General features: G+C 46.6%; 1 protein-coding gene across 2 annotated transcripts in view; it reads right to left on the bottom strand.

Moving 5' to 3' along the window:
* Positions 1-277: 277 nt before the first annotated feature.
* Positions 278-17,695, bottom strand: part of TNMD (tenomodulin) — a 120,829-nt gene continuing 103,411 nt past the window's right edge. For both annotated transcript variants that reach the window (XM_075322369.1, XM_075322368.1), the window contains exon 7: positions 278-991. In XM_075322369.1, coding sequence (XP_075178484.1) covers positions 782-991 — 210 coding nt within the window. In that variant the 3' untranslated portion in view covers positions 278-781. The remainder of the gene's footprint in view (positions 992-17,695) is intronic.

Below are 17,695 nucleotides of genomic sequence, written 5' to 3'. Positions count from 1 at the left end.
TCCCGGCCTCTTACAATAAGGAGTCTCGGTGCAGCTGTGATTTATGCAGAGTTATGGAAGCTGTGACTTACAGCAGCTCCTCAGCCTCAGCCTCCAGTAATCAGCGGCTGGATGTGATCCCTTCTCTGCATTTCTCTCGGGTTCTTGCTGTTTCTTCTCGGTGACATTGAGGCAGCAGCACATTTCTAGTTAATGTCAGTGAGGACTCGGTGATTTACAGGCCGCACCATGACGAGGATTCCGGACACTGAGACTCTTCTAGAAAAACACCACGAGGAATATTGATTTATTGACAATACAAAAATAACAGCGTGATGTCTCCCGGGAAAAATCAGAAAAGAAAAATATCAAATGTATCAAGTGGTTACTGGCAATACACAATAGAGGAATATTAGGTGACAAGTTACAAAGTGACACGGACAAGAATAAGAAAGATCAACCCGGCGTCTTGTGTCCTCAGCGCAGCCCCCATAGGTACCCTTAAAGGGGACGTGCACGTAAAGCTGCGCGTAGGGACGGCTGCGTGCTCCACTGCTGACGGTTCACTATAGTGTCTTCTGCATCATGGCTCTATGACAACTTTTTTTCTCACTATCAAATAATTTTTGTACGGATTCGTTTTGTACAATGGGCACAATACAATAGGCACATATACTGAAAAAAAGAGTGCTGAGCACTGTGGCTGATGGGAGTTGTAGTTCTGGGACATGACAAGACCTCTGGAGGACAGTTCTTACTTCACATCCAATGCATAATATAATATAGGACGTCCGCAGTATATTTATACCCTGCCCAGCATGCGGGCAACCCACCAATCACAGGGCATGATCACCCTGCAGATCACGCGCCCTGAGCCGTAGCAGTAGGGGTAGGGGTAGTAGCCCAGCAGGGGCTCGCACACTCGCCGGCAGTATCTCTGGCCGCGCCGGCAGTGATTGCAGCAGAAGCCGCGGTGATCCCACATCGGATGGAACTCCAGACCCGCTTCTCTCTAGACGAGAAAATCACAATTGTTACTGCAAAGAATAAATCTACACAAAGTAACCAAAGTCTCGCACATAGAGTTAGGCTATGTGCGCACGTTGCGTACTAGCCCTGCAGAAATTTCTGCAGCGATCTGAAGAGCACACGTGCGCTTCAAATCGCTGCAGAAATGTCCGTAGAAAAAAAAAAAAAAGCCGATTCCATGCGCTCTGCCTGCAGCTCCTGCCATAGACAGAGCAGGAGCTGCCGGCAAAGCGCAGGAAAGAAGTGACATGTCACTTCTTAGAACGCGCGCTTCGGGCAGCAGCCGAATCGCTACACTCTAATACGCCACATGCGCACGGCCCCTGCACAATCTCCATAGACTGTGCAGGGGACGCAGGACGCATGCAGTTACGCTGCGCTACAAAGCGCAGCGTAACTGCATGAATTACGCAACGTGCGCACATAGCCTTACAATAAGAGAAGGTGAAAATCCCGGCTCCAACTGCAGGAAGAAGAGATGGATTAGGCTCTGTGCCCACATTGCGTCCTGTCCCTGCAGAAATTTCTGCAGCGATTTGAACAGCACACGTGCGCTTCAAATTGCTGCAGAAACACTGCGTAATGAATGCAGTGAGAAGCCGATTTCATGCGCTCTGGATGCAGCCCCCACCATAGACAGAGCGGGGGCTGCATCCAAAGCGCACGAAAGAAGTGACACGTTGCTTTTTAGAACACAGCGATTTGGCAGCATGAAAATCGCTACGTTCTAGAACGCAACGTGCGCATGGATTATGCACAATCTTCATAGATTGTGCTGCAGGTAAAATATATCTTTGTACCGTGAGATAAAAAAAGTTTGTTTAAAAGAACTGAAGTCCTCAGTGGTTGATACCTTTTAATGGCTAACTGAAAAGATGGTACTAATTGCAAGCTTCCAAGACTACTCAGGTCTCTTCTTCAGGCTCAATATAACACAAAATCTGAAGAGTCACATATTTATACACAACAGGACATACAGTGCCTACAAGTAGTCTTCAACCCCCTGCATATTTAGCAGGTTTGATAAGATGCAAACTTCAAACAAGAGCAGGATTTATTAACAGATGCATAAATCTTACAAACCAACAAGTTATGTTGCTCAGTTAAATTTTAATAAATTTTCAACATAAAAGTGTGGGTCAATTATTATTCAACCCCTAGGTTTAATATTTTGTGGAATAACCCTTGTTTGCAATTACAGCTAATAATCGTCTTTTATAAGACCTGATCAGGCCGGCACAGGTCTCTGGAGTTATCTTGGCCCACTCCTCCATGCAGATCTTCTCCAAGTTATCTAGGTTCTTTGGGTGTCTGATGTGGACTTTAATCTTGAGCTCCTTCCACAAGTTTTCAATTGGGTTAAGGTCAGGAGACTGACTAGGCCACTGCAACACCTTGATTTTTTCCCTCTTGAACAAGGCCTTGGTTTTCTTGGCTGTGTGGTTTGGGTCGTTGTCTTGTTGGAAGATGAAATGACGACCCATCTTAAGATCCTTGATGGAGGAGCGGAGGTTCTTGGCCAAAATCTCCAGGTAGGCCGTGCTATCCATCTTCCCATAGATGCGGACCAGATGGCCAGGCCCCTTGGCGGAGAAACAGCCCCACAGCATGATGCTGCCACTACCATGCTTGACTGTTGGGATGGTATTCTTGGGGTCGTATGCAGTGCCATTCAGTCTCCAAACGTCACGTGTGTGGTTGGCACCAAAGATCTCGATCTTGGTCTCATCAGACCAGAGAACCTTGAACCAGTCTGTCTCAGAGTCCTCCAAGTGATCATGAGCAAACTGTAGACGAGCCTTGACATGACGCTTTGAAGGTAAAGGTACCTTACGGGCTCGTCTGGAACGGAGACCATTGTGGTGGAGTACATGACATGGTATTGACTGAAACCAATGTCCCCACTGCCATGAGATCTTCCCGGAGCTCCTTCCTTGTTGTCCTTGGGTTAGCCTTGACTCTTCGGACAGGCCTGGCCTCGGCACGGGTGGAAACTTTCAAAGGCTGTCCAGGCCGTGGAAGGCTAACAGTAGTTCCATAAGCCTTCCACTTCCGGATGATGCTCCCAACAGTGGAGACAGGTAGGCCCAACTCCTTGGAAAGGGTTTTGTACCCCTTGCCAGCCTTGTGACCCTCCACGATCTTGTCTCTGATGGCCTTGGAATGCTCCTTTGTCTTTCCCATGTTGACCAAGTATGAGTGCTGTTCACAAGTTTGGGGAGGGTCTTAATTAGTCAGAAAAGGCTGGAAAAAGAGATAATTAATCCAAACATGTGAAGCTCATTGTTCTTTGTGCCTGAAATACTTCTTAATACTTTAGGGGAACCAAACAGAATTCTGGTGGTTTGAGGGGTTGAATAATAAATGACCCTCTGAATAAACCTTTCACAATTTAAAAAAAAAAAAATAAAAAAAGAAATAACATTCTTTTTTGCTGCATTTCACACTTCCAGGCTGATCTACAGTCCAAATGTCACAATGCCAAGTTATTCCGAATGTGTAAACCTGCTAAATCTGCAGGGGGGTGAATACTACTTGTAGGCACTGTAGAATAGTGCAGTAAATAAGACAAGTTATGTGAAGCAGAACTATCACTATGGCTGGGGGGCAAACATTTGTGGCCATAAATATTGCTGCAGTTCATAGATAAGCAGTGTGAAAGTTTTATTGTCCTCTGATTGAGGTCTGGTCCGGGCTGTGACGCCCCCAGATGCTCTGAGGAAGACATTTCTTAATTGATGTAAAAAGACATAAATCCATGTGACACATTCATTCCTGCTCTGAATGTGTCACCAGTCATCATAAGTTAGTACACCCATAGTCTCCTGTCTCTCTGTGACTTGAAATTTCCTTTCAATACCATCAATTTCATGTCCATGATGCTGTGATCAGGGTTACAAAAATGTTTGGCCACAGGTAGATCCATTGGTTGTGGTGCAGCTGAAGGTACCTGGGATCTTGTAGTCCTGATGTGATCTGGGGATCTTTATCTTGTCCGTTGTCAGTATAAATGGACAGGTCTTACATGTTTTCTGGTTGCAGGGAAATGTTCCTGTTGTTGGAGAGGACAGGGCGCTTCTGACAACGATGCTTCTTAGATTTGGGGGCTGTCTAAAACACAGAAGTGGGGGGTCTGGAAAAATAGATTGTAACCGGGCATCTTTTTGCAGTAATGGTTGTAGTTTCCGTGCAGCTCCTCTAAACACCTCCAGATGTGGATTGTAGGTGACTACAAGAGGGACCCGGGTGTTCTCTTCTTTGGTTTTATAATGTAGGAGATGGTTTCTTGATATTCTGGTGGCTCTTGTGATCTGGTTTTCAATTGTTCTTGGGTGGTAGCCTTGATTCAGAAAGGTCTTTCTGAGGCCCTCAAGGTGATTGTCTATCTGTAGTGTTGGAACATATCCGATTGTACCTGATGGCCGGACTGTATACAATAGTGTTTTTATGTGTATTGGATGAAAACTGTCCCATTTCAGGTATGTTGGACGGTCAATTGGCTTCTTGTACAAGGATGTCTCTATTTCATTGTTCCGTAGTTTAATGATGGTGTCCAAGAAGTTGATTTCCGTGCAGGAGTGGTTGAGTGTTAGGCTGATGGTGGGATGAAACTGGTTAAAGGTGTTCATGGAAGATCTTGAGCTGCTGCTCAGGCTCTGTCCTGATGATTAAAATATCGTCAATGTAATGGTAGTAGCCAGAGGCCGGATAGGACAAGAGGATAAAAAGTCACTCTCAAGCTTGTGAAAAGATTTGCATATTGTGGTGCCATTTTGCTTCCCATTGCAGTCCCAGTCTCCTGTAGATATATGTTACTGTCAAATGCAAAGTAATTATGGGTGAGGATGAATTTTGTAAGCTTCACTACAGAATCGGCATCAATTCCTGTATTTTCCAGGAAAACTTTGCAAGCATTTAATTAGTTTCCATCCAAAACACATAAAAAACTCTACAGTATACAGCCAGGCCATCAGGTGCAATCGGATATGTTCCAACACTACAGATAGAGACAATCACCTTGAGGGCCTCAGAAAGACCTTTCTGAATCAAGGCTACCGCCCAAGAACAATTGAAAACCAGATGACAAGAGCCACCAGAATATCAAGAAACCATCTCCTACATTATAAAACTAAAGAAGAAAACACCCGGGTCCCTCTTGTAGTCACCTACAATCCACATCTGGAGGTGTTTAGAGGAGCTGCACGGAAACTACAACCATTACTGCAAAAAGATGCCCGGTTAAAATCTATTGTTCCAGACCCCCCACTTCTGTGTTTTAGGAGCCCCCAAATCTAAGAAGCATCATTGTCAGAAGCGCCCTGTCCTCTCCAACAACAGGAACATTCCCTACAACCAGAAAACATGTAAGACCTGTCCATTTATACTGACAATGGACAAGATAGATCCCCAGATCACATCAGGACTACAAGATCCCAGGCACCTTCAGCTGCACCACAACCAATGGGGTGTACTTAATTATATGTACCAAATGTCCAACTGGGGGTCTGTATGTAGAGAATACCGGACGACAGCTCAGGACAAGGATGAGAATTAGAGAAAAAAGGATGGATCTACCTGTGGCCAAACATTTTTGTAACCCCGACCCCAGCATCATGGACATGAAATTGCTGGTATTCAAAGGGAATTTCAAGACCCAAATTGACAGGAGAGTCTGGGAGTACTAACGTATGATGACCGGTGACACATTCAGAGCAGGAATGAATGTGTCACATGGATTCATGTCTTTTTACATCAATTAAGAAATGTGCTCCTCTGACCATCCGGGGGCGTCACAGCCCGGACCAGACCCCAATCAGAGGACAATAAAACTTTCACACTGCTTATCTATGAACTGCTGCAATATTTATGGCCACAACAGTTTGCCCCCCAGCCATAGTGATAGTTCTGCTTCACATAACTTGATTTTTGTTTTTTGTTACTGCATTATTCTATGTCCTGTTGTGTATAAATATGTGACTCTTCAGATTTTGTGTTATATTGAGCCTGATGAAGAGACCTGAGGAGTCTGGAGCTGCTATTATCACCATCTTTTCAGTTAGCCATTAAAAGGTATCAACTACTGAGGATTCTCAGTTCTTTTAAACAAACTTTTTTAGATTGTGCTGGGGACGCAGGACGCATGAAGTTACACTGCAGTGCAATACGCAGAATAAATGCATGCAGATACACAACGTGTGCACATAGCCTTAGGGGTACTTTGCACACTACGATATTGCAGCTGCGATGTCGGTGGGGTCAAATCGAAAGTGACGCACATCCGGCGTCGCTGTCGACATCGGAGTATGTGAATCCTTTTTGATATGATTAACAAGTGCAAAAGCGTCGTAATCGTATCATCGGTGTAGGGTCCGACATTTTCATAATTTCGCTGCACTGACGGTACGATGTAGTTCCTCATTCCTGCGGCAGCACACATCGTATGTATGAAGCCGCAGGAGCGAGGAACATATCCTACATGCGTCACCGCGGCTCACACCGGCTATGTGGAAGGACGGAGGTGGGCGGGATGTTTACGTCCCGCTCATCTCCGCCCCTCCGCTTCTATTGGCCGCCTGCCGTGTGACGTCGCACGACCCACCCCCTTAGGAAGGAGGCGGGTCGCCGGCCAGAGCGGCGTCGCAGGGAAGGTAAGTGCGTGTGAAGCTGCCGTAGTGATAATGTTTGCTACGCCAGCTATCACAAGATATCGCAGCTGCGACGGGGGCGAGGACTATCGCGCTCGGCATCGCAAGCATCGGCTAGCGATGTCGTAGTGTGCAAAGTACCCCTTACTCTGCAAGTAAGAAGCTCAGAGTGGGATACAAAGCAAAGGAGAAATAACCTTCTCTGAGCCGGAAAACGCGGCCTGTCTGCTTCTGAGCATAAAAAAGTAACGTGAGATTCCAGAGCGAGGAAAACATATCAATGTATCAGAACTCAGCAGAGTAACAATGTGGTGAAATACTGAAGACGCAGACGTCGCTTCTCCACGAGCAGAACGATGCGATGAACACCATATAACAAATATTCCCCCAATGTATCCAGCGTCTGAGGGTCTCTAATGACTGAATGTATCCAGCGTCTGAGGGTCTCTAATGACTGACTGTATCCAGCGTCTGAGGGTCTCTAATGACTGAATGTATCCAGCGTCTGAGGGTCTCTATGACTGAATGTATCCAGCGTCTGAGGGTCTCTAATGACTGAATGTATCCAGCGTCTGAGGGTCTCTATGACTGAATGTATCCAGCGTCTGAGGGTCTCTAATGACTGAATGTATCCAGCGTCTGAGGGTCTCTAATGACTGAATGTATCCAGCGTCTGAGGGTCTCTAATGACTGAATGTGTCCAGCGTCTGAGGGTCTCTAATGACTGAATGTATCCAGTGTCTGAGGGTCTCTAATGACTGAATGTATCCAGCGTCTGAGGGTCTCTAATGACTGAATGTATCCAGCGTCTGAGGGTCTCTATGACTGAATGTGTCCAGCGTCTGAGGGTCTCTAATGACTGAATATATCCAGCGTCTGAGGGTCTCTAATGACTGAATGTATCCAGCGTCTGAGGGTCTCTAATGACTGAATATATCCAGCGTCTGAGGGTCTCTAATGACTGAATGTGTCCAGCGTCTGAGGGTCTCTAATGACTGAATGTATCCAGCGTCTGAGGGTCTCTAATGACTGAATGTATCCAGCGTCTGAGGGTCTCTAATGACTGAATGTATCCAGCGTCTGAGGGTCTCTAATGACTGAATGTATCCAGCGTCTGAGGGTCTCTAATGGCCGAATGTGTCCAGCGTCTGAGGGTCTCTAATGACTGAATGTATCCAGCGTCTGAGGGTCTCTATGACTGAATGTATCCAGCGTCTGAGGGTCTCTATGACTGAATGTATCCAGCGTCTGAGGGTCTCTATGACTGAATGTATCCAGCGTCTGAGGGTCTCTAATGACTGAATGTATCCAGCGTCTGAGGGTCTCTAATGACTGAATGTATCCAGCGTCTGAGGGTCTCTAATGACTGAATGTATCCAGCGTCTGAGGGTCTCTAATGACTGAATGTATCCAGCGTCTGAGGGTCTCTAATGGCCGAATGTGTCCAGCGTCTGAGGGTCTCTAATGACTGAATGTATCCAGCGTCTGGGGGTCTGTAATGACTGAATGTATAGAGAGGGGAGCCAGCACGATCTGAAAATGGCATGCATCATATAAAAAGTGCAAATTCACAGATTTATTCCAACTGTACTGTAATATAAATGAGATTTTTAGCAAATAATTGATCAATTCTTTGAGCCACCCCTGCCAACGTCACGGCAAATCTCAATAGGGGGGTCCTACTCTATATTCTGTATTTCATGTGCCATGCGGCCTCCTAGATAAAGTTAAAAGCAGAACCAATTTCTGGTGACTGACCATCACCATACCATGCACGCCTGATTTTGGTTTGCAATGTATTCCTCCTGTTGGTAGCTGTTCAGATTCAGTTACCTCACCCCTTTCCACAGGCAATGCTAATTAAGCACCATTCTTGGATCTGGTCCGCCTTTATCAATGGTTGCTGTCTGGCACTGGGAGGGTCAGTTCTGATATAGTCCTGGTATGTGTAGAGCTTGCTCCACATGCTGGGACCTGGGCTGGCCTCTATCCACAATTGCCTTTTTTGCAACATAGAAGCGGTTATATATACAGGTTACAGGTATGTGTGCTCCATTATGGTTCTGCTTTTAACTTTATCTAGGAGGCCGCATGGCACATGAAATACAGAATATAGAGTAGGACCCCCCTATTGAGATTTGCCGTGACGTTGGCAGGGGTGGCTCAAAGAATTGATCAATTATTTGCTAAAAATCTCATTTATATTACAGTACAGTTGGAATAAATCTGTGAATTTACACTTTTTATATGATGCATGCCATTTTCAGATCGTGCTGGCTCCCCTCTCTATACATTCAGTCATTAGAGACCCTCAGACGCTGGATACATTCAGTCATAGAGACATAATGACTGAATGTATCCAGCCTCTGAGGGACTCTAATGACTCAATATATCCAGCGTCTGAGGGTCTCTAATGACTGAATGTATCCAGCGTCTGAGGGTCTCTAATGACTGAATGTATCCAGCGTCTGAGGGTCTCTAATGACTGAATGTATCCAGCGTCTGAGGGTCTCTAATGACTGAATGTATCCAGCGTCTGAGGGTCTCTAATGACTGAATGTATCCAGCGTCTGAGGGTCTATAATGACTGAATGTATCCAGCGTCTGAGGGTCTCTAATGACTGAATGTATCCAGCGTCTGAGGGTCTATAATGACTGAATGTATCCAGCGTCTGAGGGTCTCTAATGACTGAATGTATCCAGCGTCTGAGGGTCTATAATGACTGAATGTATCCAGCGTCTGAGGGTCTCTAATGACTGAATGTATCCAGCGTCTGAGGGTCTCTAATGACTGAATGTGTCCAGCGTCTGAGGGTCTCTAATGACTGAATGTATCCAGCGTCTGAGGGTCTCTAATGACTGAATGTATCCAGCGTCTGAGGGTCTCTAATGACTGAATGTATCCAGCGTCTGAGGGTCTCTAATGACTGAATGTATCCAGCGTCTGAGGGTCTCTAATGACTGAATGTATCCAGCGTCTGAGGGTCTCTAATGACTGAATGTATCCAGCGTCTGAGGGTCTCTAATGACTGAATATATCCAGCGTCTGAGGGTCTCTAATGACTGAATGTATCCAGCGTCTGAGGGTCTCTAATGACTGAATGTATCCAGCGTCTGAGGGTCTCTAATGACTGAATGTATCCAGCGTCTGAGGGTCTCTAATGACTGAATGTATCCAGCGTCTGAGGGTCTCTATGACTGAATATATCCAGCGTCTGAGGGTCTCTAATGACTGAATGTATCCAGCGTCTGAGGGTCTCTAATGACTGAATATATCCAGCGTCTGAGGGTCTCTAATGACTGAATGTATCCAGCGTCTGAGGGTCTCTAATGACTGAATGTATCCAGCGTCTGAGGGTCTCTAATGACTGAATGTATCCAGCGTCTGAGGGTCTCTAATGACTGAATATATCCAGCGTCTGAGGGTCTCTAATGACTGAATGTATCCAGCGTCTGAGGGTCTCTAATGACTGAATGTATCCAGCGTCTGAGGGTCTCTAATGACTGAATGTATCCAGCGTCTGAGGGTCTCTAATGACTGAATATATCCAGCGTCTGAGGGTCTCTAATGACTGAATATATCCAGCGTCTGAGGGTCTCTAATGACTGAATGTATCCAGCGTCTGAGGGTCTCTAATGACTGAATGTATCCAGCGTCTGAGGGTCTCTAATGACTGAATGTATCCAGCGTCTGAGGGTCTCTAATGACTGAATGTGTCCAGCGTCTGAGGGTCTCTAATGACTGAATGTATCCAGCGTCTGAGGGTCTCTAATGACTGAATGTGTCCAGCGTCTGAGGGTCTCTAATGACTGAATGTATCCAGCGTCTGAGGGTCTCTAATGACTGAATGTATCCAGCGTCTGAGGGTCTCTATGACTGAATGTATCCAGCGTCTGAGGGTCTCTAATGACTGAATGTATCCAGCGTCTGAGGGTCTCTAATGACTGAATGTATCCAGCGTCTGAGGGTCTCTAATGACTGAATATATCCAGCGTCTGAGGGTCTGTAATGACTGAATGTATCCAGCGTCTGAGGGTCTCTAATGGCTGAATGTATCCAGCGTCTGAGGGTCTCTAATGACTGAATGTATCCAGCGTCTGAGGGTCTCTAATGGCTGAATGTATCCAGCGTCTGAGGGTCTCTAATGACTGAATGTATCCAGCGTCTGAGGGTCTCTAATGACTGAATATATCCAGTGTCTGAGGGTCTCTAATGACTGAATGTATCCAGCGTCTGAGGGTCTCTAATGACTGAATGTATCCAGCGTCTGAGGGTCTCTAATGACTGAATGTATCCAGCGTCTGAGGGTCTCTAATGACTGAATGTATCCAGCGTCTGAGGGTCTCTATGACTGAATGTATCCAGCGTCTGAGGGTCTCTATGACTGAATGTATCCAGGGTCTGAGGGTCTCTATGACTGAATGTATCCAGGGTCTGAGGGTCTCTATGACTGAATGTATCCAGTGTCTGAGGGTCTCTATGACTGAATGTATCCAGCGTCTGAGGGTCTCTATGACTGAATGTATCCAGCGTCTGAGGGTCTCTATGACTGAATGTATCCAGCGTCTGAGGGTCTCTAATGACTGAATGTATCCAGCGTCTGAGGGTCTCTAATGACTGAATGTATCCAGCGTCTGAGGGTCTCTAATGACTGAATGTATCCAGCGTCTGAGGGTCTCTAATGACTGAATGTGTCCAGCGTCTGAGGGTCTCTAATGACTGAATGTATCCAGCCTCTGAGGGTCTCTAATGACTGAATGTATCCAGCGTCTGAGGGTCTCTATGACTGAATGTATCCAGCTTCTGAGGGTCTCTATGATTGAATGTATCCAGCGTCTGAGGGTCTCTAATGACTGAATGTATCCAGCGTCTGAGGGTCTCTAATGACTGAATGTATCCAGCGTCTGAGGGTCTCTAATGACTGAATGTATCCAGCGTCTGAGGGTCTCTAATGACTGAATGTATCCAGCGTCTGAGGGTCTCTAATGACTGAATGTATCCAGCGTCTGAGGGTCTCTAATGGCTGAATGTATCCAGCGTCTGAGGGTCTCTAATGACTGAATGTATCCAGCGTCTGAGGGTCTCTAATGACTGAATGTATCCAGCGTCTGAGGGTCTCTAATGACTGAATGTATCCAGCGTCTGAGGGTCTCTAATGACTGAATGTATCCAGCGTCTGAGGGTCTCTAATGACTGAACGTATCCAGCGTCTGAGGGTCTCTAATGACTGAACGTATCCAGCGTCTGAGGGTCTCTAATGACTGAATGTATCCAGCGTCTGAGGGTCTCTAATGACTGAACGTATCCAGCGTCTGAGGGTCTCTAATGACTGAACGTATCCAGCGTCTGAGGGTCTCTAATGACTGAATGTATCCAGCGTCTGAGGGTCTCTAATGACTGAATGTATCCAGCGTCTGAGGGTCTCTAATGACTGAATGTATCCAGCGTCTGAGGGTCTCTAATGACTGAATGTATCCAGCCTCTGAGGGTCTCTAATGACTGAATGTATCCAGCGTCTGAGGGTCTCTAATGACTGAATGTATCCAGCTTCTGAGGGTCTCTAATGACTGAATGTATCCAGCGTCTGAGGGTCTCTAATGACTGAATGTATCCAGCGTCTGAGGGTCTCTAATGACTGAATGTAACCAGCCTCTGAGGGTCTCTAATGACTGAATGTATCCAGCGTCTGAGGGTCTCTATGACTGAATGTATCCAGCTTCTGAGGGTCTCTATGATTGAATGTATCCAGCATCTGAGGGTCTCTAATGACTGAATGTATCCAGCGTCTGAGGGTCTCTAATGGCTGAATGTATCCAGCGTCTGAGGGTCTCTAATGACTGAATGTATCCAGCGTCTGAGGGTCTCTAATGACTGAATGTATCCAGCGTCTGAGGGTCTCTATGACTGAATGTATCCAGCGTCTGAGGGTCTCTAATGACTGAATGTATCCAGCGTCTGAGGGTCTCTAATGACTGAATGTATCCAGCGTCTGAGGGTCTCTAATGACTGAATGTATCCAGCGTCTGAGGGTCTGTAATGACTGAATGTATCCAGCGTCTGAGGGTCTCTAATGACTGAATGTATCCAGCGTCTGAGGGTCTCTAATGACTGAATGTAACCAGCCTCTGGGGGTCTCTAATGACTGAATGTATCCAGCGTCTGAGGGTCTCTATGACTGAATGTATCCAGCTTCTGAGGGTCTCTATGATTGAATGTATCCAGCGTCTGAGGGTCTCTAATGACTGAATGTATCCAGCGTCTGAGGGTCTCTAATGGCTGAATGTATCCAGCGTCTGAGGGTCTCTAATGACTGAATGTATCCAGCGTCTGAGGGTCTCTAATGACTGAATGTATCCAGCGTCTGAGGGTCTCTAATGGCTGAATGTATCCAGCGTCTGAGGGTCTCTAATGACTGAATGTATCCAGCGTCTGAGGGTCTCTAATGACTGAATGTATCCAGCGTCTGAGGGTCTCTAATGACTGAATGTATCCAGCTTCTGAGGGTCTCTAATGACTGAATGTATCCAGTGTCTGAGGGTCTCTATGACTGAATGTATCCAGCTTCTGAGGGTCTCTATGACTGAATGTATCCAGCGTCTGAGGGTCTCTAATGACTGAATGTATCCAGCGTCTGAGGGTCTCTAATGACTGAATGTATCCAGCGTCTGAGGGTCTCTAATGACTGAATGTATCCAGCGTCTGAGGGTCTCTAATGACTGAATGTATCCAGCTTCTGAGGGTCTCTATGATTGAATGTATCCAGCGTCTGAGGGTCTCTAATGACTGAATGTATCCAGCGTCTGAGGGTCTCTAATGGCTGAATGTATCCAGCGTCTGAGGGTCTCTAATGACTGAATGTATCCAGCGTCTGAGGGTCTCTAATGACTGAATGTATCCAGCGTCTGAGGGTCTCTATGACTGAATGTATCCAGCGTCTGAGGGTCTCTAATGACTGAATGTATCCAGCGTCTGAGGGTCTCTAATGACTGAATGTATCCAGCGTCTGAGGGTCTCTAATGACTGAATGTATCCAGCGTCTGAGGGTCTCTAATGACTGAATGTATCCAGCGTCTGAGGGTCTCTATGACTGAATGTATCCAGTGTCTGAGGGTCTCTAATGACTGAATGTATCCAGCGTCTGAGGGTCTCTATGACTGAATGTATCCAGCGTCTGAGGGTCTCTAATGACTGAATGTATCCAGCGTCTGAGGGTCTCTAATGACTGAATGTATCCAGCGTCTGAGGGTCTCTAATGACTGAATGTATCAAGCGTCTGAGGGTCTCTATGACTGAATGTATCCAGCGTCTGAGGGTCTCTAATGACTGAATGTATCCAGCGTCTGAGGGTCTCTAATGGCTGAATGTATCCAGCGTCTGAGGGTCTCTAATGACTGAATGTATCCAGCGTCTGAGGGTCTCTAATGGCTGAATGTATCCAGCGTCTGAGGGTCTCTAATGACTGAATGTATCCAGCGTCTGAGGGTCTCTAATGACTGAATGTATCCAGCGTCTGAGGGTCTCTAATGACTGAATGTATCCAGCGTCTGAGGGTCTCTAATGGCCGAATGTGTCCAGCGTCTGAGGGTCTCTAATGACTGAATGTATCCAGCGTCTGAGGGTCTCTCATGACTGAATGTGTCCAGCGTCTGAGGGTCTCTAATGACTGAATGTATCCAGCGTCTGAGGGTCTCTATGACTGAACGTATCCAGCGTCTGAGGGTCTCTAATGACTGAATGTATCCAGCGTCTGAGGGTCTCTAATGGCTGAATGTATCCAGCGTCTGAGGGTCTCTAATGGCTGAATGTATCCAGCGTCTGAGGGTCTCTAATGACTGAATGTATCCAGCGTCTGAGGGTCTCTAATGACTGAATGTATCCAGCGTCTGAGGGTCTCTAATGACTGAATGTATCCAGCGTCTGAGGGTCTCTAATGGCCGAATGTGTCCAGCGTCTGAGGGTCTCTAATGACTGAATGTATCCAGCGTCTGAGGGTCTCTCATGACTGAATGTGTCCAGCGTCTGAGGGTCTCTAATGACTGAATGTATCCAGCGTCTGAGGGTCCCTAATGACTGAATGTATCCAGCGTCTGAGGGTCTCTAATGACTGAATGTATCCAGCGTCTGAGGGTCTCTAATGACTGAATGTGTCCAGCGTCTGAGGGTCTCTAATGACTGAATGTATCCAGCGTCTGAGGGTCTCTAATGGCTGAATGTATCCAGCGTCTGAGGGTCTCTAATGACTGAATGTATCCAGCGTCTGAAGGTCTCTAATGACTGAATGTATCCAGCGTCTGAGGGTCTCTAATGACTGAATGTATCCAGCGTCTGAGGGTCTCTAATGACTGAATGTATCCAGCGTCTGAGGGTCTCTAATGACTGAATGTATCCAGCGTCTGAGGGTCTCTAATGACTGAATGTATCCAGCGTCTGAGGGTCTCTAATGGCCGAATGTGTCCAGCGTCTGAGGGTCTCTAATGACTGAATGTATCCAGCGTCTGAGGGTCTCTCATGACTGAATGTGTCCAGCGTCTGAGGGTCTCTAATGACTGAATGTATCCAGCGTCTGAGGGTCCCTAATGACTGAATGTATCCAGCGTCTGAGGGTCTCTAATGACTGAATGTATCCAGCGTCTGAGGGTCTCTAATGACTGAATGTGTCCAGCGTCTGAGGGTCTCTAATGACTGAATGTATCCAGCGTCTGAGGGTCTCTAATGGCTGAATGTATCCAGCGTCTGAGGGTCTCTAATGACTGAATGTATCCAGCGTCTGAAGGTCTCTAATGACTGAATGTATCCAGCGTCTGAGGGTCTCTAATGACTGAATGTATCCAGCGTCTGAGGGTCTCTAATGACTGAATGTATCCAGCGTCTGAGGGTCTCTAATGACTGAATGTATCCAGCATCTGAGGGTCTCTAATGGCTGAATGTATCCAGCGTCTGAGGGTCTCTAATGACTGAATGTATCCAGCGTCTGAGGGTCTCTAATGACTGAATGTATCCAGCGTCTGAGGGTCTCTAATGACTGAATGTATCCAGCGTCTGAGGGTCTGTAATGGCCGAATGTGTCCAGCGTCTGAGGGTCTCTAATGACTGAATGTATCCAGCGTCTGAGGGTCTCTCATGACTGAATGTATCCAGCGTCTGAGGGTCTCTAATGACTGAATGTATCCAGCGTCTGAGGGTCTCTAATGACTGATTGTATCCAGCGTCTGAGGGTCTCTCATGACTGAATGTATCCAGCGTCTGAGGGTCTCTAATGACTGAATGTATCCAGCGTCTGAGGGTCTCTAATGACTGAATGTATCCAGCGTCTGAGGGTCTCTAATGACTGAATGTATCCAGCGTCTGAGGGTCTCTAATGACTGAATGTATCCAGCGTCTGAGGGTCTGTAATGGCCGAATGTGTCCAGCGTCTGAGGGTCTCTAATGACTGAATGTATCCAGCGTCTGAGGGTCTCTCATGACTGAATGTATCCAGCGTCTGAGGGTCTCTAATGACTGAATGTATCCAGCGTCTGAGGGTCTCTAATGACTGATTGTATCCAGCGTCTGAGGGTCTCTAATGACTGAATGTATCCAGCGTCTGAGGGTCTCTAATGACTGAATGTATCCAGCGTCTGAGGGTCTCTAATGACTGAATGTATCCAGCGTCTGAGGGTCTCTAATGACTGAATGTATCCAGCGTCTGAGGGTCTCTAATGACTGAATGTGTCCAGCGTCTGAGGGTCTCTATGACTGAATGTATCCAGTGTCTGAGGGTCTCTAATGACTGAATGTATCCAGCGTCTGAGGGTCTCTATGACTGAATGTATCCAGTGTCTGAGGGTCTCTAATGACTGAATGTATCCAGCGTCTGAGGGTCTCTAATGACTGAATGTATCCAGCGTCTGAGGGTCTCTATGACTGAATGTATCCAGCGTCTGAGGGTCTCTAATGACTGAATGTATCCAGCGTCTGAGGGTCTCTAATGACTGAATGTATCCAGCGTCTGAGGGTCTCTAATGACTGAATGTATCCAGCATCTGAGGGTCTCTAATGACTGAATGTATCCAGCATCTGAGGGTCTCTAATGACTGAATGTATCCAGCGTCTGAGGGTCTCTAATGACTGAATGTGTCCAGCGTCTGAGGGTCTCTAATGACTGAATGTATCCAGCGTCTGAGGGTCTCTAATGACTGAATGTATCCAGCGTCTGAGGGTCTCTAATGACTGAATGTATCCAGCGTCTGAGGGTCTCTAATGACTGAACGTATCCAGCGTCTGAGGGTCTCTAATGACTGAATGTATCCAGCGTCTGAGGGTCTCTAATGACTGAATGTATCCAGCGTCTGAGGGTCTCTAATGACTGAATGTATCCAGCGTCTGAGGGTCTCTAATGACTGAATGTATCCAGCGTCTGAGGGTCTCTAATGACTGAATGTATCCAGCGTCTGAGGGTCTCTAATGGCTGAATGTATCCAGCGTCTGAGGGTCTCTAATGACTGAATGTATCCAGCGTCTGAGGGTCTCTAATGACTGAATGTATCCAGCGTCTGAGGGTCTCTAATGGCCGAATGTGTCCAGCGTCTGAGGGTCTCTATGACTGAATGTATCCAGCGTCTGAGGGTCTCTAATGGCCGAATGTGTCCAGCGTCTGAGGGTCTCTAATGACTGAATGTATCCAGCGTCTGAGGGTCTCTAATGACTGAATGTATCCAGCGTCTGAGGGTCTCTAATGACTGAATGTATCCAGCGTCTGAGGGTCTCTATGACTGAATGTATCCAGCGTCTGAGGGTCTCTATGACTGAATGTATCCAGCGTCTGAGGGTCTCTAATGACTGAATGTATCCAGCGTCTGAGGGTCTCTAATGACTGAATGTATCCAGCGTCTGAGGGTCTCTAATGACTGAATGTGTCCAGCGTCTGAGGGTCTCTAATGACTGAATGTATCCAGCGTCTGAGGGTCTCTAATGACTGAATGTATCCAGCGTCTGAGGGTCTCTAATGACTGAATGTATCCAGCGTCTGAGCGTCTCTAATGACTGAATGTATCCAGCGTCT

Source organism: Anomaloglossus baeobatrachus, chromosome 9, assembly GCF_048569485.1.
Source record: "Anomaloglossus baeobatrachus isolate aAnoBae1 chromosome 9, aAnoBae1.hap1, whole genome shotgun sequence".
In the NCBI taxonomy this organism is placed as follows: domain Eukaryota; kingdom Metazoa; phylum Chordata; class Amphibia; order Anura; family Aromobatidae; genus Anomaloglossus; species Anomaloglossus baeobatrachus.
This window is presented reverse-complemented; position numbering and strand designations above follow the sequence as displayed.